At 38.1% G+C, this 24,029-nt stretch overlaps 1 protein-coding gene across 3 annotated transcripts in view; it reads left to right on the forward strand.

Moving 5' to 3' along the window:
- Window positions 1–24,029, forward strand: part of LOC132381298 (pre-mRNA 3' end processing protein WDR33-like) — a 131,241-nt gene that overhangs the window by 51,002 nt on the left and 56,210 nt on the right. The window contains exon 8 of one of the 3 annotated variants that reach the window (XM_059950690.1): window positions 5,652–6,414. The exons of the other annotated variants lie outside the window; for them this stretch is intronic. Within the exon in view, the coding sequence (XP_059806673.1) occupies window positions 5,652–5,752 (101 nt within the window). The 3' untranslated portion in view covers window positions 5,753–6,414. Of the gene's footprint in view, window positions 1–5,651; window positions 6,415–24,029 lie in introns of those variants that run through there. 3 annotated transcript variants of the gene reach the window in all.

Below are 24,029 nucleotides of genomic sequence, written 5' to 3' on the forward strand. Positions count from 1 at the left end.
AGAATTTGAGGTAGTAAATCATTTATACCCTCAGAGGCTGACAGGATATTCAGCCTCCGAAGGTATGAATTAGGAGTAGGCAACTCTTCAGTTACCCGATATGATCATGCCTGACCTGCTTTCATTTTTGTGGCTGGTCCACTTGAGTTTCTAGTGGTGATCCCAAGGTTGTTGATTGTAGGGCTGTTGGTAATATCAATGGAAGGTGGTTAAACAACCTCACTAGAGATGAACGTTCTTTGACCTGTCTGTTGCATAAATGCTTGGGCATTTTTCATTCCTTGTCTAGAATCTGTAAGGTCTTGCTGCCTGCTGGAATGGACATGTATAAAACAAAACTGCTTATAGAAACAGGTAGCATCTATAGAAGCAGAAGAATGGACTGCTTCATTTGCTGAGGAGTTGGGAATTGAATGTTTCCTCTTTGATTTTACAATAGGAGGAACAATAGTAATGAAACAACTGTAAATGGCAGGGTGCAGGCTACTGCCCAGAATAACTCCTGCTTTGATGACCTTAGCTGAATAGTTGACATTTGGCAGCCAAAAACACCTTTGTGCAAAATATGATTCAAAACATTGAAGTGTTTTCCCTTTGATACCCATTGTCTTCCATTTTAGCTGAGTTCTTTGATGTCGCAATCAACTGCTGCTTCAATGTCAAGGGCAGTCACACTAATTTCTTTTGGAATTCAGCTCTTTGGTCTGTGTTTGGACCAAAGCTTTGAAGAGGTCTAGTGAAGAGTGGTCCTGGTGAAACAAGCTGGGCATTGGTGAGCAGATGACTGCCACTTAAGAGCACTGACATTCTCCAACACTTTTGAGTGTAGTTCACTGCATGTGATGTGAGCTATCTTTTATAAACAGTACATATGCAAGTGATTTCCACACTGCTGTGTAGAATATTACTGTAACCTTAAAAAAAAATTAAGAATGAAAATTCTCTCTCAGAATATATTTCATGATGCTCTCAGGTAAACATCTAGCTTCTCAAGGATAATCCAATGTGCTGCTTTTTAAATCCCATAATGAGCTATTAAGAACAGTCTGTCAAATTTGGCTGATTATGGTTTCCTTAACTCTATCCTGAACTTACTGTACAGAAGATAAAGGGCACTTGACCAACTGTTTTAACTTTTTCGAAAGCAATTACTTTTCGTCTGATGCTAGTTGCTGCTATCACCTTTAACAGATAAATTCCTGTTTCATATTGATTTCCTTAGCTGTTCTGGTAATCTGTCGTTCAGCATTATACCTTTTCTGCAATCTAGATTCTTGAAAATAAATACACATTTGAAATTAAATTGGTGATATTTTACAATCCAGAAGCACAACCACCCTATAATTGTGGAAATTTCAAAGCTGGGGCCTAGGCTTGAAATACACACATACATATATCCTTACCTGCCAAGCTAAGTTCTTAAAGGTACCATTTTTTTTAATGCTAAATCCATCATGATGACTCTTTAGCACTGATTCATATTTGCATTAAATAATTGTGCACATTCTATTATAAATACAGAATAAGTGAATTTTAGATGATCTTAAAGGCAAACACGAGGAAATCTGCAGATGCTGGAAATTCAAGCAACACACACAAAATGCTGGTGGAACGCAGCAGGTCAGGCAGCATTTTGTGTGTGTTTAGATGATCTTAACCTTATTTTCCTCTATACTATCATCGTAAGCTTGATCGATTTGATTTTTCTGAGTTTTTTTTATTGCAGTGACTCCTAATATTGACATTGTGCCTGAATTGCAACAATGTCCTGTGAATGACATTAATGATTCAAGGATTTGACATTTCTGAAATGTTTTACAGTAATTTGTTAAATTTACATTCATCTCCCATGTGCTTTACAAGTCCTTACTCCTGGAGGTCACATTTTGTTGAATTAGGGTTTACGCCTAGAGTGAGTTTAAACTGTGGATTGACTTGCTCTTGTGTTAATATCAATCAGTGTATAATCTTTCCAAACGTTTGTAGAATTTATTAATTTTCAGTCTCAAATTACTTTGTTTTTTAGCTGTGAGCTTGTGTGGCTTCAAATATGTAAATATTCACTGATTTAATTCAGAATATTACAACATAAGCCCGAAGAAGCAATCAAAAACAATACTGACTTCTGAAGTCATCCATATTTTAATTGACACCATATCAAAATTAAAATGGATGACTGATTTAAAAAAAAGAGTTTTAGATTGTCAGCCAGTGCAATTTCATTCATTGAGATTGGGGAATTCTGCACCAGAGGTGGAGCTGGACTGTCTCTGCCCTTTCCCTGCTCCTTCAGACTTGATCTACAAACGTACACTAAAACTAACACACACAACACGCTGGAGGAACTCAGCAGGTCGGACAGCATCCATGGAAACGAAGTCAATGCTTCAGGCTGAGACCCTCCGTCAGGCCCGAAGCATTGACTGTTCGTTTCCATGGATGCTTTGACCCCAGCATCTGCAGAGTGTTCTGTGTACAGTAAAACTGATCTTTAGCCAAGTTCCACATGCAGCCGATGGCCATTAATACTTATTTAAATCTAGTCATTGTTTGTGATTCCAACCTCACAGTCATGATTTTGTTTGACCAATGACACGAGCAATGCACTTTATTTCTAGATCTTTGCAGTGATCAGAACTTAATGAGTTCACTTTCCAAGGTCTTGGACACACATTGCAAAACCCGCATTTATGACCTATTCCTTACTGTTCCGAAGTTGAGTGGTGTGATTTTGCTACTTAGGGGCATTTAAGAACGAACTATATGATGGGAATGGTGTCATATTTAGGCTATACTTGGTTGAAGGACATTCAGCAGGTTTTTTAAGACATTCGGCAATTTTGCGGTTATCATTAGTAATGAAGTTCTTCAAAATTCCAAATTTATTGCGTTGAATCCACTGGCATATAGATAATAACCTGGTTGTGAACACTTTTAGAATGCTGATCAAAGCAGACAGTTGTAAGTGAAATGAATAATGATCTCAAATGTTTACTTGAAAGATATTTTCTTGCTTATTCACATTTTATAATTTCAACATATTTTTGCACAAAAAAATTTGACCTGTATTTTTCAGATTTTTCAAACAGCCTCCAGTCATATTGAAAAGCAGCTTTGCAAGGCTTTTACATCCCTGTTACTGCTTTAGGTACTTGAGGATTTTCTTCCTTTGCAGTGATATAGGCACCATGGTGTAGATCTGCATATATGTGTGTTTTAAGTTTCCTTTATTTGAAATACCCACGTTTGGAGGAGTTGGCATTATAAGGAGCAGGTGGAAGTGTAAGAAACTTTGAAGATTATTGTTGCACTTTTGCCAGCTGTTGAGGGAAGAAATGCTAAACCTATTCCTATAGTGTGGTGAATTGTGACCTAAATGAGGTTTAAAAGACCAAGAGCATTCACAGCATATTAGCTAACAGTAGAAAGCAGTTAATAGATACAAATTATAGGTTTCAGATTGAAAGAAAAAGCATTTATAATTATGGAGGAATCAAAAACTGACTTCAGTGCATATTTACTCCAGACAAGAAATCAAATTCTGTTTGAACATGTACGGTTAATGACAGGGACCTTATTGTTAATGTACAGAGAGACCTTGGGCGCAAATCCATAGCTCAATGTAAGTGGAAACACAGGTTGTTAGGGTAGTGAAGAAGACATTTGGTATACTTACCTATGTAGGCCAGAGCATTGATTCTTCTCCAGTCCTCAACCGTTCCCACCCACCTGGCTTCACCTATCAGCTTCTAGCTAGCATCCTCTGTTCCCCGTGCACCCCCCCCCCCCCAAAACCATCTTTTTATTCTGGCATCTTCCCCCTTTCTTCTCAGTCCTGAAGAAGGATCTTGGCCTGAATTGTTGATTAATTTCCATAGATGCTGCCTGATTTGCTGAGTTCTTCCAGCATTTTGTGTGTGTTACTTTGGATTTCCGGCAGCTGCAGAGTTTCTCAGGTCATTGATTACATGAGTTGGGCTGTTATGTTGCAGCTGTGCAAAATGTGGGTCAGGCTCTTATCTTGAGTATTGTGCACAGTTCTAGTTGCTGCACAATTGCAAGGCTATGGTAGTGATAGAGTGCAGAAGAGACTCAAAGAGATGGTGCCTGGAATGGTGGATTGTAAAAAGGATACATTGGAAAGGTGGTGTTTATTCTCATTAGAATGTAGGAGGCTGAGGGGTGACTTTACAGAGGTTTATAAAAATACATGTGGGATAGACTGAACCTTTTTCCACAGAATAAGAGTTTAAATCTAGCAGAAAGGGTATCAGGTGAGAGGGGATGAAATTTAAAGGAGATATGAGGGGTGAGTTTTTCCACATTTGACCAGGCACTTGAATATGAAAGGCATGGAAGAAGATGGCCTTATTGCAGGCATAAATAGGCATTGTGGTCAGCATAGAGGAGGTGGGTCAAAATAGCCCATTTCTCTGCTATACAATTCTATGAATTTGAAACTTCAGGTTACAATGATGAATGAAAAACATCTATTTTATTTAAATTGAGCAGTATAATGGTCTGCAGTAAAATATTGCTGTGATCCATCTTGTTACTGCAGAATGGCTCATATAGCCAGTGCAGACCATTGCATTTACCAACAGGCCTGACAGAAGTAATGAGATTTTTGAGTTTTGTTCAGAAAGTGGGATTTGCTATTGTAAATTGTTTGAGGCAAAAAATGTAGGTGCTTGTAAAGGAAAACTAAATGATTGAAAATAAATCAGTCAGTATTACTGAAAGTTTGAGATGATTTTTAAATCCAAGTGTATACTGGTTGGAGCATTATGGCCTGCTTTTATGTTGTCTATAGTTCTGCAAAGTTATTATATTCTGTGTGTCCAGTTCAATTTTACATCAAATGTTCTTATCAGCAATATCAATGCTGTTGCTGAGTATTTCACACTTTTCCTGCTTTTTGTGTGTAATTTCTTTGTTTTACCTTTTTTTTGCAATTGTTTAAAGCCAGGTTCTTTTTGTGGATTTTTACAAGGTCGGTGCTTGATAAGGTCCGATAGAATTTTGGCCTGGTTATTTGATTCACTCATTTCTATGTGGTAACTAAGTGGCCACAGGCATGCAAACAGAGTCCCATACATGTTGGATTGCTTCCCTTACTCAGTGTAAAAGTGATGCAAAGACAAAAACCTGTTGCTGCAGAAAACCAAGTTGCATTATATTAACTGCAGTAACAGGATGGATCACACATGCATTTAGTGAATACCATAAAAAATAATTTGTTTGGAATGTGTTTCACTGATAATTGTAATCTAAAATTACAATCTGAAGGCATCATTGAGCTCAGCTGACAATAAAGGTCACACTTTTCAAGGTATATCCCATGCTGCAGCTTTACACCACAGCTCGCATGGCCTTGAGCAGCAAGCTCAATGTGATGTGATTGCAAATTGTACTTAGTTGGGTAAGGTTAGAGCCAAGTGCATGTTTATAAACATATGGCATGACCAATTAACACAAAACAAGTATTGAATCACCAGATACTGCTACAGGGTTTCTGAAGAATGACTGCTTAATTGTGTAGTTTCATTTTTGGGCAGAGAAGTCTGCATCCACGCAGCTCACCATTTTCCTTCATTTATTCTTAACCTTAATTGTCCCGTGCTGACTAGAAGTACTATTATTGACTGCAGGAGGAGGATACCAGAGGTCCATGAGACAGTCCTCATCAGGGGTGGAGAGGGTCAGCAACTTTAAACTCCTCAGTGTTATCATTTCAGAGGATCTGACCTGAGTCCAGCACGTAAGTGCCATTACTACGACTATAATCTAAAACTTGGACAAACCTCCATGGATGGGTGGTGGAGAGTGTTTTGACTGGTTACATCACAGTCTGGTATGGAAATACCATTGTCCTTGTATGGACAAGCCTACTAAAAGTAGTGGACGCAGCTCGATCTATCAAGGGTAAAGCCATATCCACTTTTGAGCACATCTACACGGAGGGCTGTCAGAGGAAAGCAGTATCCGTCATCAAGGCTGCCCACCATCCAGGCCATGCTCTCTTTTCATTGTTGCCTTCAAGAAGAATATATAGGAGCTTCAGACCCACACCACCAGGTTCAAGAACAGTTATTACCTCTGACCTGTCAGGCTGTTGAACCAGAGGAGATAATTTCACTTGCCCTATTGCTGAACTATTCCCACAACCTATGGACCCACTTTCAAGGACTCTTCATCTCATGTTCTCTATCTATTTACTTATTTGTTTGGTTATTTTTGCTTTTGAACAGTGTTGTCTTTTGCATATGGATTGTCTGTCCTGCTGGGGATGGTTTTCATTGATTCTATTTTTCTCCTTGTTTTTACTGTGAATGCCCACAAGAAAATGAATCTCAGGGCTGTATATGGTGATATAATATGTACTTTGAAAATAAATTTATTTTGATCTTTGAAGCTATTGAGTGCCTTCCTGAAATGCATTAGATTTAATGTTCTAACACCTGTGCTGATCTGTGAAAGAAACATTTACTGATACTCTGAGAGGCTTAAAAATACTTCTATATTTGTACAACTCCAAAACAGGTGAAATACGTTCCCTATTCAGCAGCTTGGCTGTAAGTACTTTTACTACTTCTGTTAGCCACCCTTCACTTTAGTATCCATTCCCTTTACCACAGTGAGGGGAGAGTAACGAAGTTGATGCTTTTTTGATGTATTTAAATTACTTGGTTATGAGACTTTGAAATGCCATTTAAGAGGAGGGAAATACAGATCAGAAAGTGCATATTGCAGTACTGGTAGTGAAAGTCAGTGGACTTGGAAATTTGAAATGAACCCGAGTAGTAGTGTATAAATATCGATCCTTCAGTCTGGCTTTTCAGCAGTAGCCTTTAATTGCAGTTTATAAGGATTTTTTTTATAAGGATTTTTTTGTGCCAGTCAAGCTAGTCATACCAATTACATCAAGTGTGATGGGAGAAAAAAGATGAAAAGTATGCTTTGTACAACTGTTCACGTATGACATTTCAGGCACAGGTTTGCATGACTAAAAGGCATCGTATAAATACTGTTTTTCAGTGGAAGGAAGTCTTTATTAAAGGAAAATTAAATGTGATGTCAATGCTAACACTGTGATGTCTTATTAAAATCTAACTATTTGGTAAGGATTCCTTTAACTCGATAGAAGTCAAAAATCCAATGATAATTTTGCTCAGCTGTGACAATAGGTTGGAAGCAGGATGCATAGTCTCACTTCATTTCAATGAATACCAATATTTGAAATGGTGTTTAATTTCTAGTGTGTGTACAAACATATTTACAGGCATAGGTGTGAAATCCAGTGTTAATCATCATAGTATATCTCTGATCTGATTCTGTATGTTGGCTTTGCATTGTTACAGTTGACATAATATCAGTTGCTGTTTGCTGAAAAGATTTCCAAATATCTATCAACCTTCTATTTGTAGCTGTTTTATAACTTCATTAATGTTAGGTCTGAATCTGTTTTTACACTGTCCACCCAAGTCAACCGTCATGCTTCCTCCCCCTCCCCCACCCACAAACTGGAGGAAATGACTTTTTCAGTCTTCTTGGGCCCTTAGCTCCCAAAGGAGCATAGGCCATTGGGTGATAGAGAGATGGGAGGAGATCAAAGTCAATAGTATGGTTGGAGTTCATCAATGTTTCTGTAATCCATTGTATACACTGTATAGGGGATTGACCTATATAAGACCATAAGACAAAGGAGCAGAAGTCGGCTATTTGGCCCATCGGGTCTGCTTTGCCATTTTATCATGAACTGATCCATTCTCCCATTTAGTCCCACTCCCCCACCTTCTCACCATAACCATTGATGCCCTGGCTACTCAGATACCTATCAATCTCTGCCTTAAATGCACCCAATGACTTGGCCTCCACTGCCACCCGTGGGAACAAATTCCACAGATTCACCACCCTCTGGCTAAAAAAATTTATTCACATCTCTGTTGTGAATGGGCGCCCTTCAATCCTTATGTCATGCCCTCTCATACTAGACTCCCCCACCATGGGAAACAACTTTGCCACATCCACTCTGTCCATGCCTTTCAACATTTGAAATGTGTCTATGAGGTCCCCCCTCATTCTTATAAACTTAAAGGAGTACAGTCCAAGAGTGGTCAAACGTTCCTCTTATGTTAACCCTCTCATTCCCGGAACCATTCTAGTGAATCTTCTCTGAACCCTCTTCAACATCAGAACATCCTTTCTTAAATAAGGAGCTGAAAACTGCACACAAACTGCAAGTGAGGTCTTACCAGTGCCTTATAGAGCCTCAACATCACATCCCTGCTCCTATACTCTATTCCTCTAGAAATGAATGCCAACATTGCATTCGCCTTCTTCACCACCGACTCAACCTGGAGGTTAACCTTAAGAGTATCCTGCAAGAGGACTCCCAAGTTCCGTTGCATCTCAGAACTTTGAATTCTCTCCCCATTAAAATAATAGTCTGCCCATTTATTTCTTCTACCAAAGTGCATGACCATCCACTTTACGACATGGTAATTAATTTGCCAGTCCTTTGCCCATTCCCCCAATCTATCTAAGTCTCTCTGCAGACTCTGTTTCCTCAGCACTACCGGCCCCTCCACCTATCTTTGTATCATCAGCAAACTTTGCCACAAAGCCATCTATTCCATAATCCAAATTGCTGATATACAACGTAAAAAGGAACGGCCCCAACAGCTTCACCAGAGCCCTGTTGGCTGACATTAACAATTTCTACCTCTCACAACAGGGACGTAGGGTTGGACTTTGCGAGGCACTACATCTTCAGTGCCTTCTGATAACTTCAGTCAACTTGCCAATTAAACCTTTAAATTCCAGAAAACACGGCCTTAGTTTTGTATTTTCTCCTTGTAATTTAACCCTCTGAATCTTAATTTCATTCTAGTAACTTCATGTTGAGCTTCCTCCTCAGACAATGTTTACTTTCTAAGATTGTCCCAGTCCAAGAAATAAAAATCATTCTACCTTTTGTTTTTTTAAGCAAATTTTTGCACTGTGCATCTCCTTCAATTCCTTTAACACCTAAAATTCTATTGATTCTGCCATGAATATATGCAGTGACAGACCCTCTCAGCCCTCTAGTGTTGGAAAATCTAAAGATTCACCAACCTCTAAGTGAAGGAATTTATTCTTATCATTCCCCCAAATAGCTGGCCCTGTTCTTTTAAAACTGACCTTTAATTACAGTCAGTTATTACCACAGTATCAGTCTTGCTGAGCTCCTTAAAAGTTGAATTGCCCAGAATCGATCTGAGTATTTGGGGTGAGATTCAACTGGGGCTTTCCATAGCTACAGCATAATTTCTATGTCTTCATAGCTCATTTAAAGGCCAGTGTTCCATTTGTATTTTTCTGTTTGTGAGATCTAGATAATCTCTGTGTGGTCCATTGCAGTCTCGTTGGACCTGCACTGGTTTATCACCACCAACTTCCCCGTGTTGAAATCTGATGCCAAAGTTTTGTTGCAATGTATTAATATTTTTTGTAATTTAGTTATTTTAATCTGCAGTGTTTACAGTTTGTGTTATTCAACTTGGAAATGTTGTTTTCTGTGTCAGTCACTTCTTACTATAATGAGTTGTTGCCTCAACATATGTCATGGGCCCACAGTCATGGCTTGCAGATCTGAGTACCTGCTCGTCCTTACCCTGTCCTATGCTCAGCCAATTTCACATTGAGCCCAATAAATTACTTTCAAACCCAAAGGGATATTTGGAAGTAATAATAATTTATTTATAGAGCACTTTTCAAACAGACAATATAGTTCAAATTGCATTACAATGGAATAAAGTACAAACATGAAAATAGACGAGAAAAAGATGTTAGTTAAAAGCAAGGTTAACAAATAGACTTTGAACTGATGTTTAAAAAGAGTCAATTGATTCTGTATCCCTTACAGTTTTAGGTATTGAGATTAGGAGTGTAGTTCACAAAAGGCTGAGCTGCCTATTTTGAGGGAGTTTGTTTAAATGAAGTCTATAAAGATAATGTCCATACATATTTTCCTCACCATCACATCTTCCATGTCAAGATTGGCCTTCCAATTGTAATACAGTCTTGTTCTATCTGCTCATATGAAGATCTTAAAACATCTTTTGTCATTTTTTTCTTCAACCATGGGCTAAGAATTCGGCAAAGTAATTCTCTGCTCCTCTTTCCCCACCCATTTTACAATCATTTGGCAAATTATGAGAACTTATAAAATTATAGCGAGGTCATCAGTAGTGTCTAGTGCTTTCTGTAACACCCTGAGACGGAACCTTGCTGACTCATCATTTCACCATAGCTTTCCTCTTTTTGCTAGTGGTATTACTAAAATAGATTTTTTGGCATGCCCTCATTCAAGCACTCATTTTTATGTCACCACAATTTGATTTTAGAGTGTCCACATAACGTTATGATTTTTTGAGGACATCTTTGCAACTTCCTTTTTATATTCCTGATTGGTTAATAACTGATTTCTTACTTCACTGCTTGTACTTGGAATCTTTCTCATTTACCTGAATTTGTTCCATTCTGTTTGCTTTTAGTTTTGCGTGGTCCCTTTGGTTGTACATGGCTGTGCTTGAGGATATAAACTTATTCTCTATTGCAACAAATTATTTTATGAATAGTCCTGACTGCTTGATAGGAGTTATACCAAGTAGCAGATTTATCAAGTTCATCATGAACTTCTCTCCATCACTGGATACGTGCAAGTGTGGCTTCTGAAATCGAGAATTGTGACCAGTGATTCGCATTTTCTCACTTGGACAACTATATTAAAATAATTTGAGATAGTTGCATTTCTAGGAGCATTCTGGAAATGTGTAAAAGTGCACACCATTGTTTCATCCTTAATGAGAGACAAACTAAATGTAACCCCAGTAATTTGATGGTAATAATTCTATAGAACCAGAATGTGCTGGTCAAAATATGTTTAAAGGTTAGTTACATTAATTACAAATTTATGACCTAGTCTTGAAGCACATTTGAGATGGTGCCCAAACGAGCCAGAGTGTCAGAAATGTAGCATGCCCTTTGGCCCAACCAGTCCATGCTGACCAAATTGCCCACTCATTAGTCCATTTGCCTGTTTGGCCTCAATTTCTAACCTTGCTTCCTCAAGTACTGAACAAATATCTTTTAAATGTTGATATTGTACCTGCCTCAGCCATTTCCACCTGCAGCTCATTTTGTGGGGAGAAAGAAGTGTTTCTGCCTAGGTCCCTCTTAAATCTTTCTCCTCTCACTTTAAACCTTTGCCCTCTAGGTTTTGGTTCCTATTCCCTAGGAAACTACTGTGTGCATTGAAACAGGACCTTCAGCCATCGTCTTTTATATCATGTCCATATGTAGTACAGCGCAGTACAGGCCCTTCGGCCCACAATGTTGTGCTGACCCTCAAACCCTGCCTCCCATATAACCACCTACCTTAAATTCCTCCATATACCATCTCTTTTGTAAAAGTTTACATTAGAAATTACTATTTAACACAGTAATGTGGCTTACATTTTCTTCTCTTCACGCATTCTAGATATTTCAGTCTTTCAGTGTAACTTACCATTATTCACATGTGAGTAATGTTAGCCAGTCATGTCAAGGCATACTTGTCTTTTTTGTCTATCCAGAGGTGAATACTATATTTAATCAGGTCTAATTTTCCTCCCATGATGACAATAGAGCACTCCTGCACAATATATCTCAAACTTGCCACACTACAAATTTAAGGAAATAATGTGAATTTTGCCATCCATGTGTATGAGCCCAGTGAGGTAGAGACATTTACTAATTAATCATCCTGGGAGAACTTATGCAGAGAATTTTGTCAGTTTCTATTTCTAGGGACAGCATGACATGGTTGCCACTGATACCACTTACTGTAAACTGGTTTTATTGCTTGCTCTTTCTGATAGTGTTTCAGGTTTGTTTTGCTGGATGTTTGGCATTTATAGTAGTCTATACTCTATGGCCCCTCCTGTACCTAATAAAGTAGCCACAGTGTATGTTCGTGGTCTTCTTTTGTAACCCATCCACTTCAAGGTTCAACGTGTTGTGCGTTCAGAGATGCTCTTCTGCACTCCACTGTTTGTGGTTATTTGAGTTACTGTTGCCTTCCTGTCAGCTTGAACCAGTCTGGCCATTCTCCTCTGGCCTTTCATTAACAGGGGGTATTTGACCACAGAACTGCCACTCGCTAAGTGTTTTTGTTTCTCGCACCATTCTCTGCAAACTGTAGATAGACTTATATGTGAAAATCCCAGAAGATCAGCAGTTTCTAAGATTCTCAAGCCACCCCATCAGGCACCAACAATTGGTCCATGGTGAAAGTCCCTTATGTCGCATTTCTTTCCTGTTCTTATGTTTGGCCTGAACAACATCTGAACCTCTTAACCATTGAGTTGCTGCCACATGATTTCCTGATTAGATATTTGAACTAAAGATCAGATGTACCTAATAAAATAGCTATCGAGTGCATATGCCAGAAACCCAACACATTAATTTTGCTTGTTTAGAAGAGGATTGTTATTGTAGTTCAATGACAGAAAACATTTGATGGTGGAGGTTTACCTTTATTTGATTGAGAACATTTGAAGATATGCAACTGTGGGAGATGATACAGTGTAACTGAGACACACGAATGGACTGGAATTTGCTATTATCTCAGTCCTCCAATAACTTGATATTTTAAATTTTCATAGAATAATTTATTTCAAGTATAGTGACAACATAGAATACACTAGGCACATCCACTGAATATTTGAACTGCTTGGATTTGATTTAATTCAAAATTTAAGGTTCAGCTAATTCTGATTTTGTATGCTACATGATTGGCTCTTGCCCTTCAATTAGGAAAGAGCAAAGTCATTTTGTTTTTAAACAAGGGAAAATCTACAGATGCTGGAAATCCAAGCAACACACAAAATGCTGGAGTCTTTTTCATAGATGCTGACTGGCCTGCAGAGTTCCTCCAGCACTTTGTGTAATTTTGTTCTCAAATATAATATAGCCATTCCTGTTTGTTCTTAATTGTGTGAATGTTGTTTCAGGTGTAGGTAGGTACTTGATGGTTGGCACAGACTAAGAGAGCTAATCTTGTGCTCTGTGAACCCCATGACAATATTTGTCTCTTCTGAAGTGCCTTTTCTGGCATTAGCCGCTTTACAAAGATTTTGAATCTTGTCCCATGTACCCAGGATTTGTTGTCTTTAAGAAGGGTAAAAATCAGGTTTAAAAAAAAGACTTCTTAGAGGTGAATTGTGTAAAATAGACACTGGAGGGCAGCATAGGTTTACTTGTTGAAAGTGTTCTGTTCTGAACTTGAAGTGCTTTACTAGTAATTCCAGAGGACATATAAGGCACAGTTTTTCTTGATCATATATTTTCTGCCTGTATTGAAATAATCTCTGATCTTATAGAGACCTGATATATACATTTCAACATGTCTGATAAATTGTTTTACACTTCAGTCTTTTGGATTTTAATCAACTCATCTTTCCCATTTTTTTTTAATCCTATGATTTTTGGCAAGAAGTATTTCCTCTCTGGCACAACTGATCATCTGGGAATAAAAAAAAGTAATTTATACCAGCTCACTCTACAGTGCAGCTTTGTGGACTGGACAAATTTGGGATAACCTCATTAATAGAATGTGTTGCACTGTGTAACACAGTAAAGAAGTTACAAAAAATGTTTTCCCTTTGGGTACCCATTTTGAATACTATTATTTTACTAAGCACCTGGTGCAATAAAATGGGGCAGTAATGTTCATGACAGTATATTTTTCCTACTACTATTAACTTGCACCTCTTGACAAGAGATGTGATTGCTTGCCGCCTTATCTTCCTTGCAGCAGTTCCTTGCATGGTGTTGACCAGCCGAGTTAGAATGGGGTCTGACTTGGTTGTAAGTACAATTTTTTTTTGATGATTGTTGGCTCTGATTTTTTTTTAAAGATTTTTCAAATTCCTCTTCCTGTTCTAATACATCAGGCAAAGCCAAAACCCATAAGTGCATTCATTCAGGTTAGAATTTAATCCTCAACTACATACAGAAGTTCATTTTACATAATATCTCACCCTTCATTTTGCAGACATCAGACTCTGTTCATTCAGTTTTCATAAAATTCAAACAATCCCAAACAGATTTAAAATTTTGTTTTATTTTTGAATCCTCTGTTCTTTATTCTAAAACAAAATCTAATCCTCACATGTTGAAGCCCAAGGGTTCAAATGGTGTTCTTGTCTGGCATCACTATTCTGTGTTCGTGACTTTCCTTAGTGCCAATGACACATACAGCATTTCAGTACTGAAGGTTCTTGATCTCTTCAGGTCACCATGGTTTCACAGTACAGCATTAATGGGGCCCCAACTGTATTTCATCTGTTATCCTTTGATAGTTGTGTTTCAAGCTATGTGAACACAATGTATTTTACATGAAGGGATATCATGACATTATGTTCTCCCCAAAAGTAGTGAGGTACAGGCTTGGGTATGTTGCGTTTCTTTTTCTTCTGTTTTGTACAGACCATAAATAAACTGATGGAATAATGTGGCTTTAGTTCTCCCTTTGCAACTTCATAATTACAGCACATAATTATGAAATGCAAGCTTAACATATCAAGTTCTTCCAGTGAAAATTTCTCTTGGGGGATGGTACTCAGCCTTGGCTAAAAATCAGTCCAAGCAAAAAATGTAGAAATCTTATATGGTGTCTGCTAACCTTTTGCATTGAGGTACATTCTTTACTGTTACAGACAGTAGACCCTCAAGTGTTAGCTTCCAGCAACAAAGATTTGTTAAATTTACTTCTAAACTCTAGCTGATAGGAAGTTTCATTCTAAGAGATGTTTCTGGTTAAATCAAAGCATTTCTTTGAAGATATGTTTTTTCCCCCAGTATTTAGATCATACAAGTTTTATTAGATCTGTTCTCAACAAAAGTAATTTAAAACATGAGAAACGGTACTCTTGAGTTGCAACCTTAATAATTAAAATATGCCTACTTGAAGAACTATATTAAAGGTATCTTGAAAATAGAATCTTTTGTGCAAATTACACTGTTAAATGTTCTCAGCATATACTAATCAAATTAAAATATACAGTTTTTTTCATCATTGTAGTTATTTTTAAACTCCCAAAAGTTTGAAAAGCCATATAAACAAGATATTCTGCAATATGTTGGAAAAATACAAAATTACAAAATACTGGAGGAACTCAGCAGGTTTGGCAACATCTATGGAAAGGAACAAACGACCGATGTCTCAGACCAATATGCCAACTATTTATTCCTTTCTATAGACACTGCCTGACCTGCTAAAAGCTAGTCAAATCTTTTATATTTTTCTTTTTTAGGTGGTTCTCATTTGAAACAATTATTTTCTTACTTAACAGAATCCCTTTGTGGTTCAAGCACCCCATTCATTTGTTTAGTCGAATTTAGATATAAGAGTCAGTGTATCTTTACTGTGATTACAAAAGTATGGTTTGGAATGTGACAATATACAAAACCATCCTTCTGTAATTGTAGTATTAAGTGGCAAATTACTGTTGAGATTTAGACATGACAGAATCTGAATAACAGAGTTTATTCTGCTGGGAAGAAAACTACAACATTCAAATATTATCTTTCATTACCTTTGGAAGTTTCATTGTACTTAGAGGTGGTGTAGTATATTAAGTTCGTGAATGGGATGTGCGAGTTTGTATAAAGCAATATTCCATAAATGTTAGAAGATGAAAGATCAAATAATGTTTTTAAAGCATTTGTAAAACAGTTTAAAATAATGCATCATTTTATAAATGAAAGCATAAAATTAAATTATTCTAAATCAATTCCAAATGCATTGTCTAATAATTGGCCAGACAACCAGTGATGAGAGTATTTTTTTAAGGCTTTGAACTATTACAGGAATGCATTGAACTGTAGATAGAAAATAGCAACTTTCTGGGTGAATTAGAAACATTTGCAAATCTTTGGGGAAATATCAGACCAATTAGATAACTATATTTCAGAGCCAGCGTGAGCTTTATGGTGTAAATAAATACCTGTGCAATATCATATGCTTTTTGGTGTAGGTTCAATTTTTAAAATTTTACTCTTAGCTTACAGGCACTGACATTTTTAAGGCCCTTCTCTAAATGGTGGTGTATCCTTTAACCCTTCACAAACCCTTGTGGTAAAGGTCACTTCCGTATTGCAATTATATGGAGAATCCCTGGAATTTGAGCTAGTGATGAAGATATTTTTAGTGATGTGCTTTGAATAAAGCTAGCAGAGCTCTGGTATATCAGCTAATTTCATCCTTGGCTTTCATGTGGAATATTGATATTGAGGCAAGGAGAAATAAATTCCTTTTTAAATTTGGCATGACATTTTGATGTCTACTTTGGAGGGCCAGCAATGCTTTGGTCTAACATTTCATTGCACTTCCTACAATGAAGTTTGAACCTCAATTTGCTTAATGCTGGCAGGCTCCCAACAGAGCTGAGGCTGCTATAGAAAAGGTTTGTAACTCTGAAATCCAAGTTATTTGAAAGAAGAGCTTCATTTTCCTGGATCACAAAGTAACTCAGTCTGATAGTTCTATCAGTAGTTGTAGAATTTGTAACTTCAGTCTCCTTCCAACCAAAAAAAAGCTGATATTGGAGATCTAAATTAGAAAGTTCTGGAAACATTTAGCAAGTCAGCAACATGAGTGAGAAGTGAAATGGTTAACATTTCAGGTTGAAAACTCTTCCGAAGAAGTCAATCAGGTTTATTATCATTGAAGTATGTCATAAAATTTGTTAATATGCAGCAGTACAGTAATTCACAGGGTATAACAAAATAAAAATATCAAATATACATTAAAATAAAATTAAATAAGTAATGCAAAAAGAGCAAATATGGTGAGGTAGAGTTAATCAGTTCATTGTCCATTCAGAAATCAGATGATAGAGTGGAAGAAGGTATTGCTAAAACAGTCAGACTCAGCATTTAATATAACTGGCATATGTCATGTAGATAATTTCTTAAAAACTATAAATTGCAATAAAATATTTATAAAAAGTTAAATTAAGTGATGCAAAAATATGGTGGAGGGGAAGAAGCTGTTTCTGAAACATTAAGTGTGTCTACAAACTACTATACCACCACCTTGATGCTAGCATTAAGAAGTCATGTCCCCGGTGATGGGGGTCCTTAATGATCGATGTGGCCTTCTTGAGACATCAGGTTTTGAAGATGTCCTTGATGCTGGGGTGGCTATTGCCCATGATGGAGCTGGCTGCATTTACAACTACCTGCAGCTTTTTTTGATTCTGTGCTGTGGTCCCTCCATACCAGACAGTGATGCAACCAGTCAGAATGGAGAAATTTGCAAGAGTCTTTGGTGACATACAAGTCTCCTCAAACTCCCAATGGAATATAGCTGCTGTTGTGTCTTATTTGTAATTGGGCCCAGGATAGATCTTCAGAGCTGTTGACATCCAGGAACTTGAAACTGCTCACCCTTTCCACTGTTGATCCCTTAGTGAGAACTGGTGCATGTTCCCTCATTTTGCCCTTCCTGAAGTACACAATCAGTTCCTTGGTCTTACTGACATTGAGTGCAAGGCTCTTGTTGCAACAACAAGCAACCAGCTGATCTATCTCGCTCTTGTATGTGTCCTAGTTACCATTTGAAATTCTGCCAACAAATTTATCAGCAGCAAATTTATAGATGGTGTTCGAACTGTGTGCGTGTGGAGGGAGTAGAGGAATGGGCTAAGCATGCGTCATTGAGTTGCTGATCTGCAGTGACTGGTCTTCTAGTGAAGAAGTCAAGGATCCAGTTACAGAGGCCCAGATTTTGGAGCTTGATAATTAGAACTGATGGTATGTTTGTGTTGAATGCTCAGCTGTAATCAATAAATAGCAGCCTGACATAGGTATTGCTTTTGTCTAGGTGGTCCACCATCAAGTGGAGAACCAGTGAGATTATATCTGCTGTAGACCTATTGTGGCAATAGGCCAATTGTAGCAGTCCAGGCCCTTACTCAAGCAGAAGTTGATTCTGGCCATTGCCAACTTTTCAGCACTTCATAGTAGATATGGGTGCAATTGGGTGATAGTTGTTGAGGCAGATCACTCTGCCCTTGGGCACTGCTATGATTGTCACCCTTTTGATATAGGAGGGAGCCTCCGACTGCAGCAGTGAGAGATGGAAGATGATCCCTTGAACAGTTCTGCCTGTTGGTTAGCGCAGGTTTTCAATGCCCTACCAGGTACACCATCTGGACTTGACATCTGGTGGCGGTTCACCTTGTCGAAAGGTCTGACGTCAGCCTCCAAGACTGAGATCATGGGGTCACCAGATACTGCAGAGATTAGCACAGGTGTAGTTTTATTCTCCCTTTCAAAGCTAGCATAAAAAATGTTGAACTCATCTGGGAGTGAAGCATCACAGACATTCATGATGTTGAGCTTTGCCTTGTAGGAAGTAATAGCTTGTAAACCATGGCCAGATTTGATGTGCATCTGATTCCAACTCTTAACTTCAATTGGAATTGTTTTCTCACCCTTAAAATAGCCTTCCATAGGTTGTACTTGGACTTGAATAGTTCTGAATCACCGACCTTGAATGCCATAGATCTAGTTCACGAAAGCACACAACTCAGCCACACAGGTCTTGATGAAGTTGGTGACAACTGTGGTGGATTCACTCTGATTCAAAGGTAAGTTCCTGAATATTGTCCAGTCCACTGACACAAAGCAGTTCTGTGAGCCCTCTTCCACCTCTCTTGACCATAATTTCTTGGACCTCACCACTGGTGCTGCAGTTTTTACTCTCTGCCTGTATGTTGGGATTTGAAGGTGATCAGACTAGCCAAAGTGTGGGCGTGGGATGGCAAGGTAGGTTTCCTTGACAGTGGTCAAGTGCGTTGGCTCCTTTGGTTCCACAGGTAGAAATGTTGATGATAGTTGTTTGGAGACTTTTTCAAGGTGGCCTGGGTGAAATCTCCTGCAATGATCAGGATGAGCTGTTTTGTAACTGCTGATCACAATGCACACCTCCTCCTGAGCCTGTTGGACTAAGGTGAAATGTACACCATTACTAGGGTAATGGCAGAATACTCTCCACTTTTAAGCAGAAGGTGGTTCATTGTCATGGCCAGAAGTGTGACAGATGGTGAACTCCCAAGCCAGGCTGAAAAGCAGGGGAATGAGACCTCCTTCACCCAGAACCTTGTTAGCAAAGGCGCAGTTGCTGGAGAACAAGATTGAAGACCTGAGGGCAAGATTATTGTATCAGAGGAAATTGAGGAATTGTTATGTTCTATGTCTTACTGAGAAATGGCTTACTCCGAGCAAGCCAGATTGGACGATAAGACCCGAAGGCTTCTCAAAACACTGGATGGACCAGAAATCTTGATTCGGAAAAGGCAAAAGGTGAAGGGTTGTGCATTTCATGATAAACACTCTGTGGTGCTCCAGTGTGGAGGTTTTGCCATACTTGTGTTCTCCCAACCTGAAACACATAACAATCAAGTACCTGCCATTCTTTTTACCAAGAGAGTTCTCATCCATGACCCCTATCGCACTTGACACACCACCATTTGCTGACTGTAATCAGGCACTAGAGATACTACATGTTGTCAACACCAAACAAGGAGCAATTTACTCTGGCACATTTCAAATCATAGTTGGAGACTTCAAACAGGCTTGTTTCAAGACATCTCTGCCCAAATACCATCAGCATATAACTTCACTTCTGATTAAGGGTTTCGGCCTGAAACGTCGTCACTACCTCCTCTCATAGATGCTATCTGGCCTGCTGAGTTCTGCCAGCATTTTGTGTTTTTATTCAGCATATAACCTGTAGCACCAGAGGTCCCAGCACATTTGACCACTGCTGTACTATGATAAGGGAATGCCTACCATTCCATCCCTAGACCACATTTCAGCAATCTGATCATTTGACTGCCCTCTTAATTCAGGCAGAGGCTAAAGAGCAAGGCTCCAGAGATGAGGACAGCAAAGAGGTGGTCATGGGAGGCAGAGCAGCAGCTGCGGGATTGCTTTGAGACAGTGTTCAAGGACTTACCAGCGGATCTGAATGAATACACCACGGTTGTCATGGACTTTATACAAGCAGTTGTAAATGAGTATGTCCCCACAAAAATATTCAGAATCATCCCCAACCAGAAGCTCTGGATGGACTATGAGTCTGCTGAGGGCTAGAATAGAGGCATTCTTACTAACCCACCCATCTACATTTTCATCCAGGTCATTTATATACATCACAAACAGCAGAGATCCCCACACAGATCCTTGTGAAACTGACCTTCAGCTCACTTCAACTACTGTCCTCTGTCTTTTATATGCAAGCTAGTTCCTGAATCCAAATACTTGATTTGCCGCAGACATAATGCATCCTAATCCTCTGGATTAGCTCCCCATGAGGGACTTTGTCAAATGCTTTTCTAAAATCCGTATCGACAACATCCACTGCTCGACCTTCATCAGTCTCTCTCGTCACCTTGTTACAAAACTAGTTGAGTTGGTAAGACGTGACCTGCCCCGCACAAAGCCATGCTGGCTTTCCTTTATTATTTTACACATCAAAAGTAGTAGGACATTAATCAAATTGGGGAATAAACATTTTATTTAAGAAGGAATTATGTCATTTCAGTTCATACCATATCCCAAGGCCAAAAGTGTTTCCTTTATCAGCATTCAATGTTTGACATAAGATATCAGAAATTTTCTTCATTTTGCTTTCCTTCAGGGTTATATTGCATTTAAGATGTATGATTATTTTTTTTACAATGTACAAATTATAAATTATTTTAGTAACCAATTTGCAAAATCATTTCAAATACTTTTCCATATTAGCAAATGGCATAAATGAATCCAGCTCAAATGAGTCCTCAGACACTCCAAATCTTATTGTCTACTATTTTCTTGCAAACTGTCAATGAGGTAGTATCTTCAGCCTTTATTTGGCTATGTAAACAAGCCACTATGTAAACAACATAATAGTTGGACTAGGGAAGCAATTTCTTTGAAGTGAGATTATAAAGTTTCAATAAATGCCCAAAGAACCAAAAGGAAAGCAAGTAGGGATCAGGCTATCAGAACCTTCTTTAAAATGACTCCTTTAATCGTATGATTCCTTGCCTATTTTTCAGAAGAAAGACAAGATTTTTTTAATGGTAATAGGAAAATTTCACTTTAAGGCAGAGTGCTAAATTATAGAGAAGCAGAATGGAATGAAAGTGGCCATTTGTTCCAGCAGACCTAGTTCCTGCACAGATCATATCCAACCTGTCATCAGTACTTCCAACTGAGGGGCAGCTCTGTGAAGTTTCTGTATTTCTCTTGTACCAATCCAATCCCATCCAAAAAAAAATAAAAGCTTTTAGATGCTGCAATCCTCTCATTTATTGCTCAACTACTTTTACCTTCCCATTCTTCCATGAAAATGATACAGTATTTAAGGGACAGTGGATTCCAGTTAACTAGTCTATAGGTTAATCAGGGCAGCATTTATTTGGAACAGCTCTTAAAGAACAAAACTAAATAAAGAAAATAGCTGGAATTTCTTTCTTTTATTTGGGGCACTATGCTGCTTAATTAGAACTGGAGACTTTTGCCGAACAGTTTCTAGTTAACATCAATCGTGAACTTGTGCTGAGAATGAACAGTTTTTAAAAAGCGTCAGTTGTGTGTGTTTGTGTTCAAAAAGCGGTTGATTTTTTTTCAGTGATAGTTGGCGAGAAATAAGCAGTTGAAGCATTCAGGCTTGGAGATGCCAGAAATGGGTGGGAGTGAAAGTGAAGCTGTTTGGCTGCTTCAGTAAGTTGAGAATTACAAGTAATTTGAAGATATTCGCAATCATCTTGATTGTTAGAATAATAATGAAAGTTTGGAGGATGAAATTGCCAAAAGCATTGTGTGAAGGCAGTCCACTATCTGCACTAGGTGTCTGTGTTAATTTTGTTTGTTTAAAGTCAGTCAAAAGGACACTGCTGCTTGTTGATTGTCCGTCGTATCTGATGATGACAGTGAAACCAGTGCAGGAGAGTGGAAAACTGGAACAGTACCACTCTTCAGAAGTCTGAGTCGAGTAATATGAGTAGATGTCACAAACTGGGGTGTTCCCGTGGTCACAGTGCAATAACCGTGACTAGTTCCATGCCTTATCACACCCTTCTCTCTCCATGAAGCATTACAGAACTGCATTCTTGGCTGTTGGATCTCACTGTTGATCTTATCTGCTCAGTCCACTGGAGCTGACTTCACATGCTAGGACAGGCATGTCTCTGTTTCACCAGGTTATGAGGTCCACCAGCTACCTTCACCTTGTTTAGCCCACCTTTCTGCTGTCGCATGTGGACAGCTACTTGGAGCCGTAGGTGAGAGCTGAATGTCCGCTGGGTACTAGTGAGTGAGCAGCCCCAGAAAGGACTCGACAAAGGTGCTACCCCTTCCTGAATACATGGCAGCATGCATTGGATGAATTCCTCCATTAATAATTATTTGGAACTAATACACAGCTTTATAGTCTGGTGGTAGCATTGGTGTATTCTAATTCATTCTATATCTCAATTGCATAATTTGTTACTCAGTTAAATGGTAATTTGTCTTTTTATATCCTTTTATCTCTTTTTGTGAGAATTCAGCTAATTGGGTGAAAATGTACTGGAAGTGATGTGTCCTAATTAATGAGAATCCACTATATATAATTTACAATTTTCTTTAAAAGTTAGCATTAATATGAATGGACTTTTCTTTTTAATTCCATTTGGTGTAATACTTTGTGTCGCACTAATTACAACACTCTCTGCATTTGCCTTGTTGGAAAACTTTCTACTCCATTGTCTAAATTGTTTATAAATGTGAAAATCTTGCAACCATAACTCAGCCTTGCACGGTACCTTTCTTAATGTTTATGTATTTATATCAAATAAACTACCAGTCTCATCCTCGCCTCACCTGTTTCATCAGTGAAAGAGAAGTCATGGTTTTGCTTATCTTTGTGACTGGTCAACAGCATGTAACTCTTGATAATTTTTTCTAAATTTCACAATTAGAAAGGAACTTTTAGGATGTGATGTTATCACTATGAAGGTATTCTTTATACCCTATAGCTTCATGTGACTTGGGCCAAATTTGGATTTGGACCATCTTACAAATAACTACTTCCATATAATCCACAATATAAGATCATAATGTATGCCATAGCCTGTGATCTAAAATAAGTAATCTTGCATCTAATTGTTTACATTGCAAACCAGTCCACTTGTTCCTAAGTCTTTTCACTGCAAGGCTGTTAGAGATCATAAATGATTGGGAATAGTTTCCATAACATTTAATTTCCTAATGAAAACCAAGTTGAAATGTTTCAAATGTTTATGCAAGCCACGAAGCAAAATCTCCATGGAATTTATGGTTATCTGCTTCTGCCTCCTGTTGGACATTTTCCCGTTTAGTTATAAAAGATGCAATTTAAATATTTCTTTAACTACTTTTAAAGTTCTTTCCACAAAGGATATATTTATACTTGAACATATCTCTACTGCAGTTTAATAAAGAAAAGCGAGCATACTTCTGGCTGCAAGGTGGCTCACTATGTAAAAATGCACTGCAGTCTAGTACTGAGATCACAGATTCCATTCCAATAATGATAGAAAGATTAAAACTTGACCTTTAGTAAAGTGCATGAAAAACATTAACCAGTACTCTGTAGATTTTATCTTAAATTTAAAATGATTCTGGCCTTTCTCATTAACCTTGTATCATTTAATTCACTAATGCAGTGTCTAAAATGTACAAGGCATTGCATCTAGAAATCCTTGTACGCAGATGGTTTCATATAAAGTTTGTAATCAGCATTGTGGGGAATAGAAAAAAGAATGAAATTAGCAAAGGAAAATACTGAACACTAGAAATGTAAAATGCAGCTGTTGGAAGTGCTGATCTAATTGCTGGAATTGCTGTTATCTGTAAAAGTTCGAAATGTTCCCAGTCAGAAGATGTGATTGACCACTCTGAGAGTTTATTTATTTAGTCCCTGC

Source organism: Hypanus sabinus, chromosome 2, assembly GCF_030144855.1.
Source record: "Hypanus sabinus isolate sHypSab1 chromosome 2, sHypSab1.hap1, whole genome shotgun sequence".
NCBI lineage: Eukaryota > Metazoa > Chordata > Chondrichthyes > Myliobatiformes > Dasyatidae > Hypanus > Hypanus sabinus.